This window comes from Typopeltis vanoorti, chromosome 6 (genome assembly GCF_054136105.1).
Source record: "Typopeltis vanoorti isolate ZY-2024b chromosome 6, IOZ_Tvanoo_1.0, whole genome shotgun sequence".
NCBI classification, from domain to species: domain Eukaryota; kingdom Metazoa; phylum Arthropoda; class Arachnida; order Uropygi; family Thelyphonidae; genus Typopeltis; species Typopeltis vanoorti.
The window spans coordinates 157467994-157483731 of NC_143554.1; the positions used below are offsets into that span (position 1 = coordinate 157467994).

Consider the following 15738-nt stretch of genomic DNA (forward strand, 5'->3'; position numbering starts at 1 on the left):
TACAGCCTGTTGATGACAGTCGACAAGCTGTACAGGCTCTTGAATGAAACAAACTGGTGATGAAAATTACGAGCCTGTACTTTTAATAACTGTACAATAGAAATCAAATGTTATTTACCATTTCGATCATATGATGACCGATTTTTTTCCATCTGCGAATTTAGTATTTAAAAGCTTAAATTACTGTTATTAATTATTATTACGTGATACCTCCAGAAAGGCCAACGATTCATCATCGCAGAAGAGAACTCCGTGCACAATAGCACTATCCATCAATTACACAGTTCATTGGAGTTTTTTTTTTTTTCAAGTTAGTTTTATATTAATATGTTACTAGCCGTTTCCTGTGCATTCTCTTTTCAAATACCGTGTGTCAAATAAATAAACAACGATAGCAACAATGTCAACTTTCAAGCTATATGAACAAAAAAATGAATCTACTTAAATTAATGTAATCTGTCGCCAATGAAAATTGATAGCTTTTATCTAATTTATTAATATTAGTTTACATTTTATCAATCGCATCAGTTTTTGTCAACCTGTATAGTAACAAACATCACTGACATATTAATAATTCTTCAATATATGATATAACGCCAACTTTATTGTATTCTGGAGAACATCATCTATTCTCACGGTTGGTTCAATTAATAATGTTTCGATATATGATATGACGCTAACATTATTGTATTCTAGAGAACACGATCTATTCCTAAGTTTAAACTCATGCAACAATAATAATAATAATAGGCGTTAGCTGATGATGATGATAATCAGAAGGGGCCATCTGTATTATTTGTATTGGTGCACAATAATCATGTGATAATCACACTGTCAGAAATTTTTCTGTTAATTTGTGTTGACTATGAGATGGCGCTGCTGGATGCGCAGTTAAACCGGAGTTTCAGATGCTGTTAATATAGTATAGTATTCGTCGTTGATCTGTAATCGTTAGCATCGCCGCTTAGCAACTAGATGCTGCAAGGATACTGTGGGATGAATGGATAACGAAGAGTGTTTTTATAGGCTGCACTTAAATTGCAGTTCGGACATCGGAATTTTATTAGAAAGAATAATGGATGAAGGTGCTTTAAAACATCTCCAGACGGGTTCTGAAGACGACGTCGTCAAAATTTTGACGGATTTTAACACTAAGGTAAAAAGGAGCAAATCCTCAGAAATGACTCGATTTCTTATTTTCCTCGTTTTTGAGTTTATTGTGGCGAGATTGTAGGTGTTTGAAAGGCGCGCTTGAATATGTACAAATATGCTATTTTAAAACAACAAATATTTGTTTAACAGGTGGCAAGCAGTAAGGCCAAACCGTCTTTTTGATTGATACAGCAACATTTTTATGAACAATGTTGATGCATTTAGAAAAATATATAGTTTTTATTATTAGTTAGATAGTAACCCTGTCTTTTCGGACTAATCGGATAGCTCACTCAAATAAATTAACTAGAGATATATGTCCACTATCAGATGCAAGATTTATTTTCTGTTGGTTACTTTTGCCAACACGTAGTTTGGAATGGAAACTTACCTGCGTTAAACATACGGCAATAAAACAAATATTTTCAGAAATTATTTTATGTGATATACTTTTTTCTTTTTTTTTTTTCAAAAACGAAACGAGAACCTTCATCTTCATTTATTAAACAATTCCGAAGTGTGGCTTATGATTCAAAAGAATCGTAATCTACGATTGCTGTGCTGGAGATGTTGCGTACTGTCGCCTCCCTGTCTTCACCAGCGTGGAGAAGTCAAACGACGGGAAAACGCACAGTTTTTGGAGACCTCATAGTGGTGGGGCGGAGTGAAGATTGTAGATTTGTCTGGAACTGTTGATTTCCTCTAAACATAGAAAGCATATTAATTTAAAGGATTCCTGAGAGAGAATGTCTTTTTCAATTTACTATTTTTATTATTTCTTGCAACAAATAATGCAATTTTTGATAATTTTCCTTTAACAGACATTGATAATTTAATAGTTATGGTACTCCATTGAACAGGTCGGATCTGAGAGAACCATTCTGTGTTTATTAAAATAATTGTAGCTAAAAATGTATATCTTAATACTTTATTACATAAAAGCCAGCTATCAAATGCATCTTAAAATTGAAATTTTGCAGTTTGCAATATTTTCATATACTAGGATTTTTCCTTACACAGTTGCCGTCAGTGAAACAATTTTTTACATGTGTTCGTGTATTTATGTCAAAGCCACCCTTTTCAATTATCAAAAAAAAAAAAAAAAAAAAAAAGGTGGTGGGGAGGGGAGATAATAATAATGATTCAGACTATGGAAATATCATGCCCCTGGAACGTCTTTTAGATAAGTGCTTTTCCCCATAATCGAATCAGCTTTCCTAAACCACCAACCACAAAATTCTGGACAGATATATTTAAATTTTACAATGTATGCTCTTTTTTATATTATTACATGACACCTCCACGGAGTCCAAAGATTCATTGAAGGAGAGCATCTACTCTACAACTCCCAGTCTCCAACATTCAATCCACCAACTACAGTGAATCACAACTACACCATGTAGAAAGTTTTTTTTTATAATGTGCAACTATACCAACATCATCTACACCAACGCCATCTACTGCCCACCACCACCATAGTATACATCATGATTTATAGATTTTGTATGTTAATTTATACTGTGTTTACAAAGAAAAATAAATAAATAAAATCACAGAAATATTGTTTCTGTGCTTTTATTTATTTATTGTTCCATACTTTTTATTTTCTTGTTCTGGGAAGTCTGAACATGGAATTCTCTATTAAGAAAGGCTTATGTTGAACAATTAAAAAAAAAAAAACTATATAAGTTATATAAAAAAATAAATTATAACTCATCTTCAGTTGAAAAGCTTTGGTAAGAGGTTCTTTGCATCCGACAAGTGATTCAAATCCAGGTCTTTCCAATTGCAAAACTGGGAAGAGCAATAGCTGATAAAGGTGATGTAGATAGGATTTAAATAAATTGGCAGTATGGGCAAAGGACAATGGTTTTCAATTTAATGTTGCAAAAGGTAAGGTAATTCACTTTAGGATGAATATATTACATACTTTGTATCATATTGATGCTACTGGATCAGGAAATTGGTGAGTTCTGGGGTGAAAGTGGATAGAAAAAGTTAAGAGGACATATTGCAAAAGTTGGTAAAATAGCTTGCCAGCTAGTAAAATTACTTGAATGTTGAAAAGCACACAAGTAAAGATAGGGAAGTTATTATCCTTCTTTATAAGGCTATATTTCAGTTGCATTTTGACTACTGTGCACAGATTTGGTCACCTGGGTTTCTTGCTGATCAGGAGGTGGTAGATAAGATTCAGAGACAAGTGAGCAAGCTGGTGACAGGTCTGTGGAATGCAGCCTGTGAGGATAGGTTGAAGGTATATAGGTAGAAATTTAGATGTCTACCCTTTATAAGATATTAAAGAGGTTTATAAAAATCAATGCAAAGGAAATTATGCAGTATATGACAAATAGTCAGAGAACTGGGGTCATTATAGAAATTGTGTAAGCCTGTGGTTAGTAAAAGTGTGTGACTAGATTTTTGCAGGGAGAGTGGTGAATGATAAAATGGATTGGATTGCCAGAATTGTGGGTGCTCTGACAGTGAATGAGTGTAAGGAGAGCACCCACAATTCTGGCAATCCAATCCATTTTATCATTCACAGTTCTTTTTCTGTTTTGTATGTATAAATGTTATTGTGGGTCTCCCACAATTAGTCTCCAGACTCAATGGAGATACTGTATAATAATAATATTCAGAATTTCTACTTTTACAAGTGAAATATCAGCCATTTAATTTTTTTTTTTCTTTTCCATCCCTCATTAAAACTGAAAAAGAACTTCAAGAATGACTTCAAGAGTGTTTAATTAATTAGCTGTCAAGAAGGATAAAAGGTTTGTATTTGACCAGACAAGGCAACCAAAAGCTTACAGTGTGTTTCCACTATCCTTTCATTGACTTGCATTATTTTACACTTTTGGCCTTGTCTTGTTTGGGACATGTATGTGACATTTCATTGTGGTATTTTTATAAAGGATGTAAATTAGTGTTTCTCATTGAATTTACAGAGAATCACAATCATATCAGATATGTGCTCTTCAAATGAACTATGAGAACGTGTAGAAGATTAGTCTGCCCTTGTTTAATGAGTCTTACAATTGGAAGGGTCTCCTAGGAGTGGGAAGAAGGCAAAATAGTACTGCTGTCCACTATTAGTGCTATGACTCAGTGATATAACAGTCTATCTACATTTATAATTCAGTTATTGGAGAAATTAAAATCCAGTTTGTAAAATGACCATGTTTTAGCAATCTAGTTCCATTTTCTGATAACATGACGAATGTTTTGGGTAAGGGAGATCATATATGGTGATAGTTTTGTACTTTACAAAGGCTTTTGAAGGTTATCACACAGTAATCCATCAAATGGCTAATGGATTGGCTCTCTAAACAATACCAGTAAGTTGTGTACTGGGTGGGAGCTTCCCAGAAAAGAATGGTAATGAATTGTTCTAATAGACAATCTTAGGTGTTGAATGTTATTCATAACTTACTTTAATGGTATTAGCAACACTAAGTGAACTGTTTTATTAAAATATATATATATATTTACTTTACTGGCTTATGTTTTGCTGAATTTCAAACCAACATCTTTAGAGCACAAAGCAGCATGTTAGAGTTTATCTGTGTCATTGAGTAAGTGAAACAGTTCAAATTGTAATATACAAAAGAAGTCCTAATTTTCTGCCCTCTAATGTTGTAAAAAAAAAAAAGAAAAAATTATTATTCAACACCTTTAGGGAGTCCAAAGACTCATCGAGGGAAGGCACCTACTCTACAACTCCCCATCTCTACCACTCCACCAACCACAACTACCTTCATCTACACTAACGCCATCTACCGCCAACCACCACTAGTATTTTCACAGACAATCACAAACATCTATGCTCATGGTGGGATTCGAACCCACAGCTGGCTGGAGAGTGGATATGCTAACCACTCGGTCAACCAGGCTGTCAAGTCTCCCAAATTTTTGGCAGATACCTTTGCCAAAATTTTGGGAAACTGTTATCTTAAGATCAACTCCTATATTGCTATAATACTTTTTTTTGCACCATTAGAGGGTCTGAAATTAGGACTTTAGATCTTTCATCCATTACAATTTGAATTGTTTCACTTACTCATTGTTGCATGTAAACTATAACATTCTAGTTTGAAATCCAGCAATCAAGTTAATAAACTATTTTTTAAATGAAATAGCTCATTTGGTGGTGTTGATGCCATTAAAATAAGTCGTGTACCAAATTGTGCTGTTTATTATTAATTATTATTAAGAGAGACCTCCAGGGAGTCAGGGACTCATCAAGGGAGACCACATACTACATGCACCAGCTAGCATACTTATTCTTGAATTAATTCACGCTGCTTACACACACAACATCCAATGGCAATCCATTCCAATCACGCACCACCTATGAGAGATAAACCTAGCCCTCACCCCTTCTTAGCAGCATCCATTCTCAGCTTCCAAGGATGCCCTCTTGTCCTTTTCCCGCCCTCCATAAATTGAAAAATTCCATAATTGAAATCCTGTGTGACCCTTTCAAAAGTTTGTGTCTCAATCATGTCACCCTTCTTTCTCCTGTTTGCTAGTGTCTGCAGTCTATAAATTCTCAGTCTGTCTTCATAATCAGTATTCCATAATCCTGATATCATTTTAACACTCTCCTTTGCACTCTCTCTCTCTCTCCAATATATCAGAATCACCACAACAGAGACCAGACCTGTGCACAATAGTCCAAGTGAGGTCTTATCAAGGCCGTGTAAAAGAGGCAAAATGACATCCTTATCTTTACGTGTGAATGTTCGTTTTAGCATTGCAATTATTATTATTATTACGAGCAACTCCAAGAAGTCCTTAGACTCATCGAGGGAGGTCCTAAGCATCGTGTCAAGAACAACTATTCAACATCCACACAGTATCTATCATACTTTGCCTTGAACTCATTCACAGTCTGGCACCCACAACAGACTCTAGCAGCTTATTCCACTCATTCACCACTCTCCAAGTAGTTCTAACACTCTTGCTAACCACACTCTTGCCCATTTTCCATGGATGGCCTGTAGTCCTCCCACCACTAGTCCTGTTCTGAAAAATATCCTCTGAATTATCTTATAGAAAACCTTCAGTAATTTGAATGTCTCAATCATGTTACCCCTTTTCCCCTATCAACCAATTTCTGCAATCCACAAATCTTCAACCTGTTCTCATAAGGTTCATTCCATAGACCTGCTATCATCTTGGTCACTCATCTCTGGATCCTCTCCACCTCCTCCCCATCAAGAAGAAACCCTTGTGCCCATATCTGGGCATAGTAGTCTAGATGGGGTCTTATCAAGGCTCGATACAGAGGAACAATAACTTGCTTGTCTCTGCTTGTCAGAGTATTCTTCAGTAACCAAGTGATTTCATGAGCTGATTTAGCCACTTTTGCAATGTGTCCCCTAAACTTCAACTCCCTATCCACCAACACTCCCAAATCCCTGGCCTCGTCAATCTCCTGTAGTACAGTTCCACCAATGTGGTATACCGCTGCTAATCTGCTAATCTTTTCACCCCAAAATGCATAACCTTACAGTTAGCCACATTAAATTGACATCCATTCTCTTTAGCCCAGTCCTCCACTCTATCCAGATCATCCTGCAAAATTTTGACATCATGTGCGTTCACTATTGCTCTACCCAACTTTGCATCATCAGCAAACAAATGAACAGCTCCTCTAAGATTGTTTCCTATATCGTTAATGAACAAATTAAATAGTAGTGGTCCAAGAACAGAACCCTACGGCACACCACTAGTCACAGGCTGTCTTTTGAACTCTACTCCTGAATAAACTACTTTCTGATATCTCTCCATCAACCACCCTCCTATCCATCTCACCAACCCTATATCCATCTCCATATGCTGCAGTTTACTGATTAGAATTCCATGTGGTATCCTGTCAAATGCCTTAACAAGGTCCAGCAGTATCACTGTAAACCCATTACCCTTACCCAGTTTAGTCATCACTGTGTTATAAAACATGAGCAAGTTACTGAGGCATGATCTACCCTTCACAAAACCATGCTGTCCCCCATACAGTATCCTATTTTCATCTGTCCAGTCCTGTATTTTTCTCTTGACTACTTTCTCCAAAACCTCGACAACGCAACGACTCCTGATATGCTGATCGGTCGGTCATTTGTAACAGCAGTCTTGCAGCCTCCTTTATGCAGTGGAACTATTTTCCCCTCTTTCCACCTCCTCGGGACTAACCCAGACCCGAGACTCAAATTAAACAAAATGGTTAAGGGCACCACTGACAATTCTTTAGTCTCTTCACGTAAGACGCGAGCTGGTATGCTATCCAATCCCACAGATGTATTCACATTAAGGTTTTGTAATATACTATTCACCTCAATTTCCGTATAAGCTATTGGTTCCTTCATTCCTGTAATATCACCTGCATTTATCTTTTGAGTTGTATTTACAATCTTTGCTATATGGCCCCCTGAACTTTAACTACAGAGGATATTCAGATATTTGTTGATATAGTCCGACCACATAAGTGAGAGCGCTCATTGGCAGTCTGCCAAGAAGATTCAATTCATGTTAAAGGGGAGAAAGAAATAAGGTGATGAACGAATTGGTCAACATCATGCAAAATCAAATGCTTTATAGGAAAAATTTTTCAACTGTTATACAAGCAAAATAGTTACCACTTTAAAAACTACAATGATCATAAAAGAGAAGTTAATTTTCTGATGTGTAATAATAAACAACTCATCCCACAATGTGGATTTATTACCCTATTATCGAAATGGATTTTCCTTCTGTTGACATGTGCAGAAGTGTCGAAGGGTCTCGTATCTGTGGGCATACTATAATGCAGGTTAGAGAAATTTTGTAAGGAATGATACTGACGTCAGTTCTGTTCAGAAAGATATCAGATAGCTTTTAAGGTAGTTGCAGTTTTAGAGTTGATAAGTGCAAGGTGTTAGTTGCACTTTGGAGGTATAGTCTGTATAGTGTATTATGTGTAATTATGCTCTTCAGGGATGGATAAAATTTAAACTAGGTGTGTGTGTGTGGGGGGGGAGGAGTATATGTTAGTCGACAGGGTACATTGTTCTGAAAACTACACAATACATTGCTGCTCTGATAAAGAGCACACCCTGGAGATAAGGAGTCGTATATTATTGTGCAAGGCATTGATCAGACTAAATATGGACTACTGTATGCAAAATGATTTGGTCACATGGTTTCTAGAGAATCCAGAGATAATTGATTAAAGCGTTATCAGGAATGTTGGTTAGGAGAGGTTGAGGAAATGTAAATTGTAGAGATTGGTGAATAGGCAAAAAGAGCTGATATGAGGATGTGGCTAATGGGGGGTCTGAAATTCACGTACACTAATGCTTGGAGCATTAGGAACAAGAAGGAAGAATTTTTGGCCGTGATTGGCACTTCCAGGCCACAGGTTATTGGCATTAGTGAAACATGGCTGACTGTAGATGATATAGCTAGTGGGATTGAATGTGATGGGTATAGTGTGTGTTCAGGAATGACAGGGAGAATAAAATGGGGGGAGGAGTATTGTTGATGATAGCTGATGAGCTGCAGCCAAGGAGAATAGAAGTTGAATTGCAGGATAGAGAAAAGAGCACATTTGAGGCCATTTGATGTGAGATTGTGGCTAGCAGAACAAAATATACAATTGGGTGCTGCTATAGACCAGGTGATAGAAAAGATGGTGGAGATAGTATGCACAAGCAAATAGAAGCAATGAGTGGAAGGAGGGTAATTATTATGGGAGATTTCAACTATGGTCACATTGATTGGAGTGAGGACAGGACACACGGGAGGAATTGGATTTTATGCGGTTATTAAGGGATAACTATCTGCGACAGCATGTAATGGAAAATACTAGGGGTCAGAGAGTGCTTGACCTAGTAATTGCATCTGAGGATTTGGCTGTAACAAATAAGACCACATTGCCACCAATTGGTGAGAGTGATCATAGGGTCTTGACTTGGGAGGTGGCTAAAGGTGTGGAATTTACAATTAAGACAGGGTACATGTGGAATTATCGGGCTGGTAAGTATGACAAGCTTAGGAGTTTGATTAGTTCAGTGCCATGGCATGTACAACTGCAAGGGCTAGAAGTTGATAGTGCATGGGAGGCAGTTAAGTGTTTGCATGAAGCAATGGCTGATATACCTAGAGTCCGAATAATAAATCAAGTAGGTGTTAAATGGATGAATAACACTATTAAGCTTGAGCTGCAAAAAAAAGAAACAACTATGGGGGGAATTTAAGGAGAAAGGTGACCAGCAGACACATGAACGGTATAAAGCACAGGCCAGAAGGGTAACGAGTGTGGTAAGAAAAGCAAAAAGGATTACGATAGAACATTGGCCATGCAGACTAAAGAGAATCCTAAACAGTTCTTTCGATATGTTGCAAGTAAAAGAAAAAATGTATATGGCAGAATGATTTTAAAGAATGCCGATGGTAGGTAGGTAACTGAATCAGTTGATATAGTTGAGTTACTGAGTGAGCACTTTGCAAGAATATATCATCCAGGTGGTGACATTGCAGAAATGAATGAAACAATAGATTATACGGGAATTGTGGTGAATGAAGTGGAGGTGAGTAGTCTATTGCATAACCTCAATGTCAATACATCTGTGGGATTGGATGGTATACCAGCTTGTGTCGTACATGAAGCGGCTAAAGAATTGTCAGTATCCTTGACCATTTTGTTTAATTTGAGTCTTGGGTCTGGGTTAGTTCCGAGGGGGTGGAAAGAGGGGAAAATAGTTCCACTGCATAAAGAAGGTTCCAAGACTGCTGTTGTAAATTACCAACCGATTAGCATATCAGGAATTATTGTCAAGGTCTTGGAGAAATTAGTCAAAAAAAGAATAGAGGATTGGATAGATGAAAATGGGATATTGTATGGGGGACAACATGGTTTTGTGAAGTGTAGATCATGATTCAGTAACTTGCTCACGTTTTATAACACAGTGATGGCTGAACTGGATAAGGGTTATGGGTTTACATGATTCTACTGGACCTTTCAAAGGCCTTTGACAGGATACCACATGGAACTCTAATCAGTAAACTGGAGTAGATGGGGATGGATATAGGGTTGGTGAGATGGATAGGAGGGTTGTTGATGGAGAGAGAGTGGTTTATTCAGGAGTTGGATCCAAAAGTCGGCTTGTGATTAGTGGTGTGCCAGAAGGCTCTGTTCTTGGACCGCTACTTTTCAATTTCTTCATCAATGATATAGGAAAGTATCTGAGAGGAAGTGTTCACTTGTTTGCTGATGATGCAAAGTTGGGTAGAGCAATTGTGAGTGCACAGGATGTCAAAATTTTATAGGATGATTTGAATAGTTTGGAGGACTGGGCTAGGGAAAATGGATGTCAATTTAATGTGGCAAAGTGTAAGGTTATGCATTTTGGGGTGAAAAGAATGGCAGCAGTATATCACATTGGTGGAACCGTACTTCAGGAGATTGATGAGGCCAGGGATTTGGGAGTGTTGGTGGATTGGGAATTGAAGTTTATGGGGCACATTGCAAAAGTGGCTAAATCAGCTCATGAAATCACTTGGTTACTGAAGAATACTCTGACAAGCAGAGACAAACAAGTTATTGTTCCTCTGTATCGAGCCTTGATAAGACCCCATCTAGACTACTGCGCCCAGATATGGGCGCAAGAGTTTCTTCTTGATGGGGAGGAGGTGGAGAGGATCCAGAGACGAGTGACCAAGATGATAGCAGGTCTGTGGAATGAACCTTATGAGAACAGGTTGAAGATTTGTGGGTTGCAAAAATTGGTCGATAGGCAAAAAAGGGATGATATGACTGAGACATTCAAATTACCAAAAGGTTTCTATAAGATTAATCGAAGATATTTTTGAGAATAGGACTGGTGGTGGGATGACTAGGGGCTATACATGGAAGCTGGGCAAGAATGTGGTTAGCAGATGTGTTAGAGCTAGGTTTTTTACTTTGAGAGTGGTGAATGAGTGGAATAAGCTGCCAGAGTCTGTTGTGGGTGCCACACTGTGAATGAGTTCAAGGCGAGGTATGATAGATACTGTGTGAATGTCGAATAGTTGTTCTTGACATGATGTTAGGGCCTCCCTCGATGAGTCTGTAGACTCCTTGGAGTTGCCCGGAATAATAATAATAATAATAATTTAAGTATAAGAAGAAGTCTACAATATTAATACTAAAGATATTATATATATAGAATAGTAAGTAAGAAAGAAAAGAATCAGAGGCAATCCTGGAAATTGTGTAAAAATGTGCTGAAGAGGAGAGTGAAGAGTATATGGATTAAAGTTTATTATAATGGTGGTGAAAGTATGGTTACAGAAATGCAACAACTATGTAATATGGTATGGAAAGAAGGGAAAATGCCAGAGGAGTGGGTGAAATCAATATTAGTAACATTTTACAAGAAAGGAAATAAGCTAGAATGTAAAAATTATAGAACAATTGCCTTGGTAACATGATGATGATCATATTGAAAGAAAGATTGAGAACACAATTGGAAGCATACCTTGCAAATGAGCAAGTAGGATTTAGTAAGGATAGAACTACAATTCAACAGATTTGGACAATGAGGTTAATAGCAGAGAAAGCTAGGAGAAAAAACAAAAACATATATACTTCTTTGTTGATTTTCAGAAAGCATTTGACAGTATTGACCAAAAGTGACATTAGTAGTTCTGGAATCCTATGGAATTGATAAAAAAAAAAACTAATAGCTATATTAAAAGATGTTTATCAGAATTCAGTTGCAACAGTTAGAATGGGTGATGATTTGGGGAAATGGTTTAAAACAAGCAGAGGTACTAGACAGGAAGACCCAATATCACCAAGCATTTTCATCGCACATTTAGAAAGAGCAGTGAACAAATTGAAGGAAGATACCAAAGGAATATCTGTACACGGAATGAGAATTAACAATCCGAGATTTGCAGATGACATTGTTATTATTGAAGACGACGAAAGAGAACTACGAAAAACACTGAAACTGTTAAATGAGGGAGGGAAGAGATTTGGACTTGTTATGAACTTTGCAAAAACAAAAACAATGGTATTTGGTGAGAAGAACATGAAACAGAAGATACAAGTGGATGGAACTGATATAGAAAATGTATAACAATTCACATATTTGGGAAGTAAACTGATATATGACTTGGACTATAAAAAAAAAATAAAGATCAGGATTGCAAAGGGAAGAACAAATCTGAAGGCCATGGATAACATCTGGAAAAGTAAAGTGATCAGTCTGCAAACATAACTAAGAATACTGGAAACATGTATCTTCGGTGTACTGTACGGATCTGAAATGTTGGTAATAAATAAGGAATCAAGAAAAAGAATTTTGGCATTTGAAAGAACTTGTTACAGGAAGATTCTAAGAATAAGATGGGTACAGAAAATCACCAATGAAGAGCTCTATCTGAAGATACAACCAAAACAGAATCTAATGCAGAAGATTATAAAATGGAAGCTGCAATTATTTGGACACATCTGTAGAATGAGTGAGGACCGGAAGATAAAGACATTTATGTTTGGTATTTTGGATGGTTTAAACGAGGTAGACCATACAGAGAATGGATAGACGATATAAAAGGCTGGTGTGGAATGGGTGTACAAAAACTGCCACACTGTGCACTGGACAAAGAAAGGTGGAAGAAGATAGTGAAACAGGCATCAGACATCAACGGGCAGTGAGCCCATGGTTCGTGATGATATGCGCATGCTGAGTGACTCCATGGAGGTTTGTTATGAGAATGATAAGATAGTTTTAAAACTACATTTGTTTTTTCTAATTGAGCATCTTTTTTACACCTTACTTATATGTGAAAGGTCACAAGCCCAAAACATATTAACTGCATATAAAGTTCATACCATTTTGAACAATGGAAGGTTGTATTCTTTGGGGAAGCCTGTTCCAAAGAAAGAAAGGAAGTAGATGGAATGAAAGAGGACACAAAGAAGTTGGTTTGGTGAGTTTCAAGCTGATGGCAAAAGGGTGGTGGTTAATAGCAGCTTTTGTTCTTGAGTTTGAAGGACAGTCAAGGAATAATAATGGAGGACAGTGCTTAGCAGAGCACCCTCCATGAAAGTATCTATAGAACAGGCATAAGGTATTTGCTGGCCTGGTTGGCTGAGTGGTTAGCATTCATGCTCTCAAACCAACAGGCTGTGAATTCAAATCCCATTGTGGGCATGGCTGTTTGTGATTGTTTTTAGGAGGGAGATGAATTTCATTGCCCATGTGAGACCACCTCCCTTCTTATTGGAGGCATTGGAGGCCTGAAGTGGCTTGAAAAGTTCTATGATTTGTTTCTAGTGCAGGGTTTCTGAACTATGCAAAATAAAAAAATATATATAATTGATAAGAATGGTAAAAAATCCTTAGCCTACCCATGGTACAAAATATACTATAGGTTTATAATAACTTTATGTGGGAACTGTACAAAAAAAAATAAGGCAAAACCAAATGTCTGTGGGAGAGCCATTGCAGTGTGTGTGTGTGTATGTGTTTGAGAAAGAGAGAGAGGGATTATAATTAACTAGATTGTCCTCTTGTAGATGGAATTCATCAGTTATAGAGTATTTTGGTGCTCCCCCCCCCCCCTTAAATGTGTCAGCAATATTATGTGGTTTGGTAGATTTGGGATTTGTATAAAATTAGAACCTGTAAAGATGTGAGTAATGTCTTGTGTGAAAAGTATCCATCTTCTTTCTGGTCATCAAGACATTTGTCTTCCTTCATGCAGATGCCACTTTTCTCTTTGTCCATCTAATTGCTGTTCATCCATGCAGTATATCCTGCTCATTTCCATTTTAATTTTTAAAGTCTCTTCCCATATGTCCAACTCATTTGTTTCTTTCCTTAAATCCTTATTCTTTATTTTATCTTGCAGTTTGATGTTTAGAATGGCTCTCTTCATTCTGTGCTCAGTTTTTCTCATTCTGTCCAATATTTAGTTATTAGCCATGTTTTTGATCCATATGACATAATTGGGATGATACATTGGTTAAAAAGTTTGGCTCTGTTTTTGGGTTTTATTTTACTGCGCAAATATTTATTCAGTTTGCCAAAAGCCATCCAGCCCAGCTGAATTCTCTTTTTATTATTATTACGTAACACCTTCCAGGGAGTCCAAAGACTCATCGAGGACCTTTTCATTTCTTCATAAATGCTTCTTTTTCCTAATGCTAAGCTTCTACCAAGGTATTCTTGTACTTGCTCTATTTTATTATTGTCTATTATTTGTTTTTCTATTATCTGGTTTACTTCGATATTTATCATTATTTTAATTTTTTATAGTTTACTAGGGACCCCGTCCCCTGACGCCTACGGTGCCCAAACCCCTGTGTTCCGAACTGGTAGGCCAGTTCTCCTTGAATTCTGATGACTCGAATTTTGAAGACTCGACACTCAGGGTAGCCCCTGAGTTTCAAAACGTTTCAAATAACTTGACAAAAACATTACACAAAAATGTTACAGCCTACATCCATTTCCAATTTCAGCTTGTTTTCAAGTGTAGTCTGATCAGAGACTTATACAATGGAATGATAATCCTTTTATCTCTGCAGGTCAGTGTCCTTCTCATTGCAGCAATCCTCTGTGTTACCTTCACGACCTTTGCAATATGTCCCCTAAGTTTCAGGTTTCTATCAATCATCAACCCCAGATCTCTTGTCTCCCTTACTTCCTCAGTATAACTCCTTCCATAGAGTACACAGCATCCCATCGATGTTTCCCAAACCTCAAGACCTTACATTTTGCTGCATTAAACTGATATCCCCATTCATTTGCCCATCTATCTAGCTTATTCAAATCGTCTTGCAGGGCTACCACATCTGCACTATTACTAATAACCTTCCCAGCTTCACATGATCCGCAAACAATTGAATATCCCCTTGCAATCCATGGACAATGTCATTGATATAAAGATTAAACAATATAGGTCCCAGTACTGAGCCCTGTGGGATCCCACTTGTAACCCTCTGCTTTCTTGAAACTGTGCCACCATACACAACTCTCTGATACCCATCGGACAGCCAATCCTGGATCCAGTTGACCAATCTGACATCCAGACCCATGTGCTCCAACATAAATATCAGCTTATCATGTGGACCCTGTCAAATGCTTTCGCTAAGTCTAAGAAAATTGCATTATATGCCTTTCCCTCATCTAATGTTCTTGAAACTTTATTATAAAAAGCTAGCATATTGCTAAAACAAGAGAACCCCTTCACAAATCCATGTTGACTCTCACAGATAAAACCACCCTCATCTGCCCAATGTTGTATACGGTCCCTCACTACTTTCTCCAAGATTTTAACAACTACTGATGACATGCAAACTGGCCTATAATTAGACACTTCCAGTCTGCTACCACCCTTATGCAATGGCACTATTTTACCTTCCTTCCATTCCAGGGCACCTACAGCCAGACTTTCATTGAAAAGTCAGGTCAAAGGCACTGTCAGTTCCCTAGCACATTCTCTCAAAACTCGTGATGAAATACCATCCAGTCCCACAGCTTTACTGACATCCAGAGTACTCAGTATTTGAAACATACTCTCCTCCTGTACCTCTAAACCTCGAACCTGCCCTAT

General features: G+C 37.4%; 1 protein-coding gene across 1 annotated transcript in view; it reads left to right on the top strand.

Moving 5' to 3' along the window:
- Nucleotides 1-1060: 1060 nt before the first annotated feature.
- ric8a (ric8 guanine nucleotide exchange factor A) overlaps nucleotides 1061-15738 on the top strand; it is a 340114-nt gene continuing 325436 nt past the window's right edge. The window contains exon 1 of the mRNA XM_090393889.1: nucleotides 1061-1156. Within this exon, the coding sequence (XP_090250015.1) occupies nucleotides 1076-1156 (81 nt within the window). The 5' untranslated portion in view covers nucleotides 1061-1075. The remainder of the gene's footprint in view (nucleotides 1157-15738) is intronic.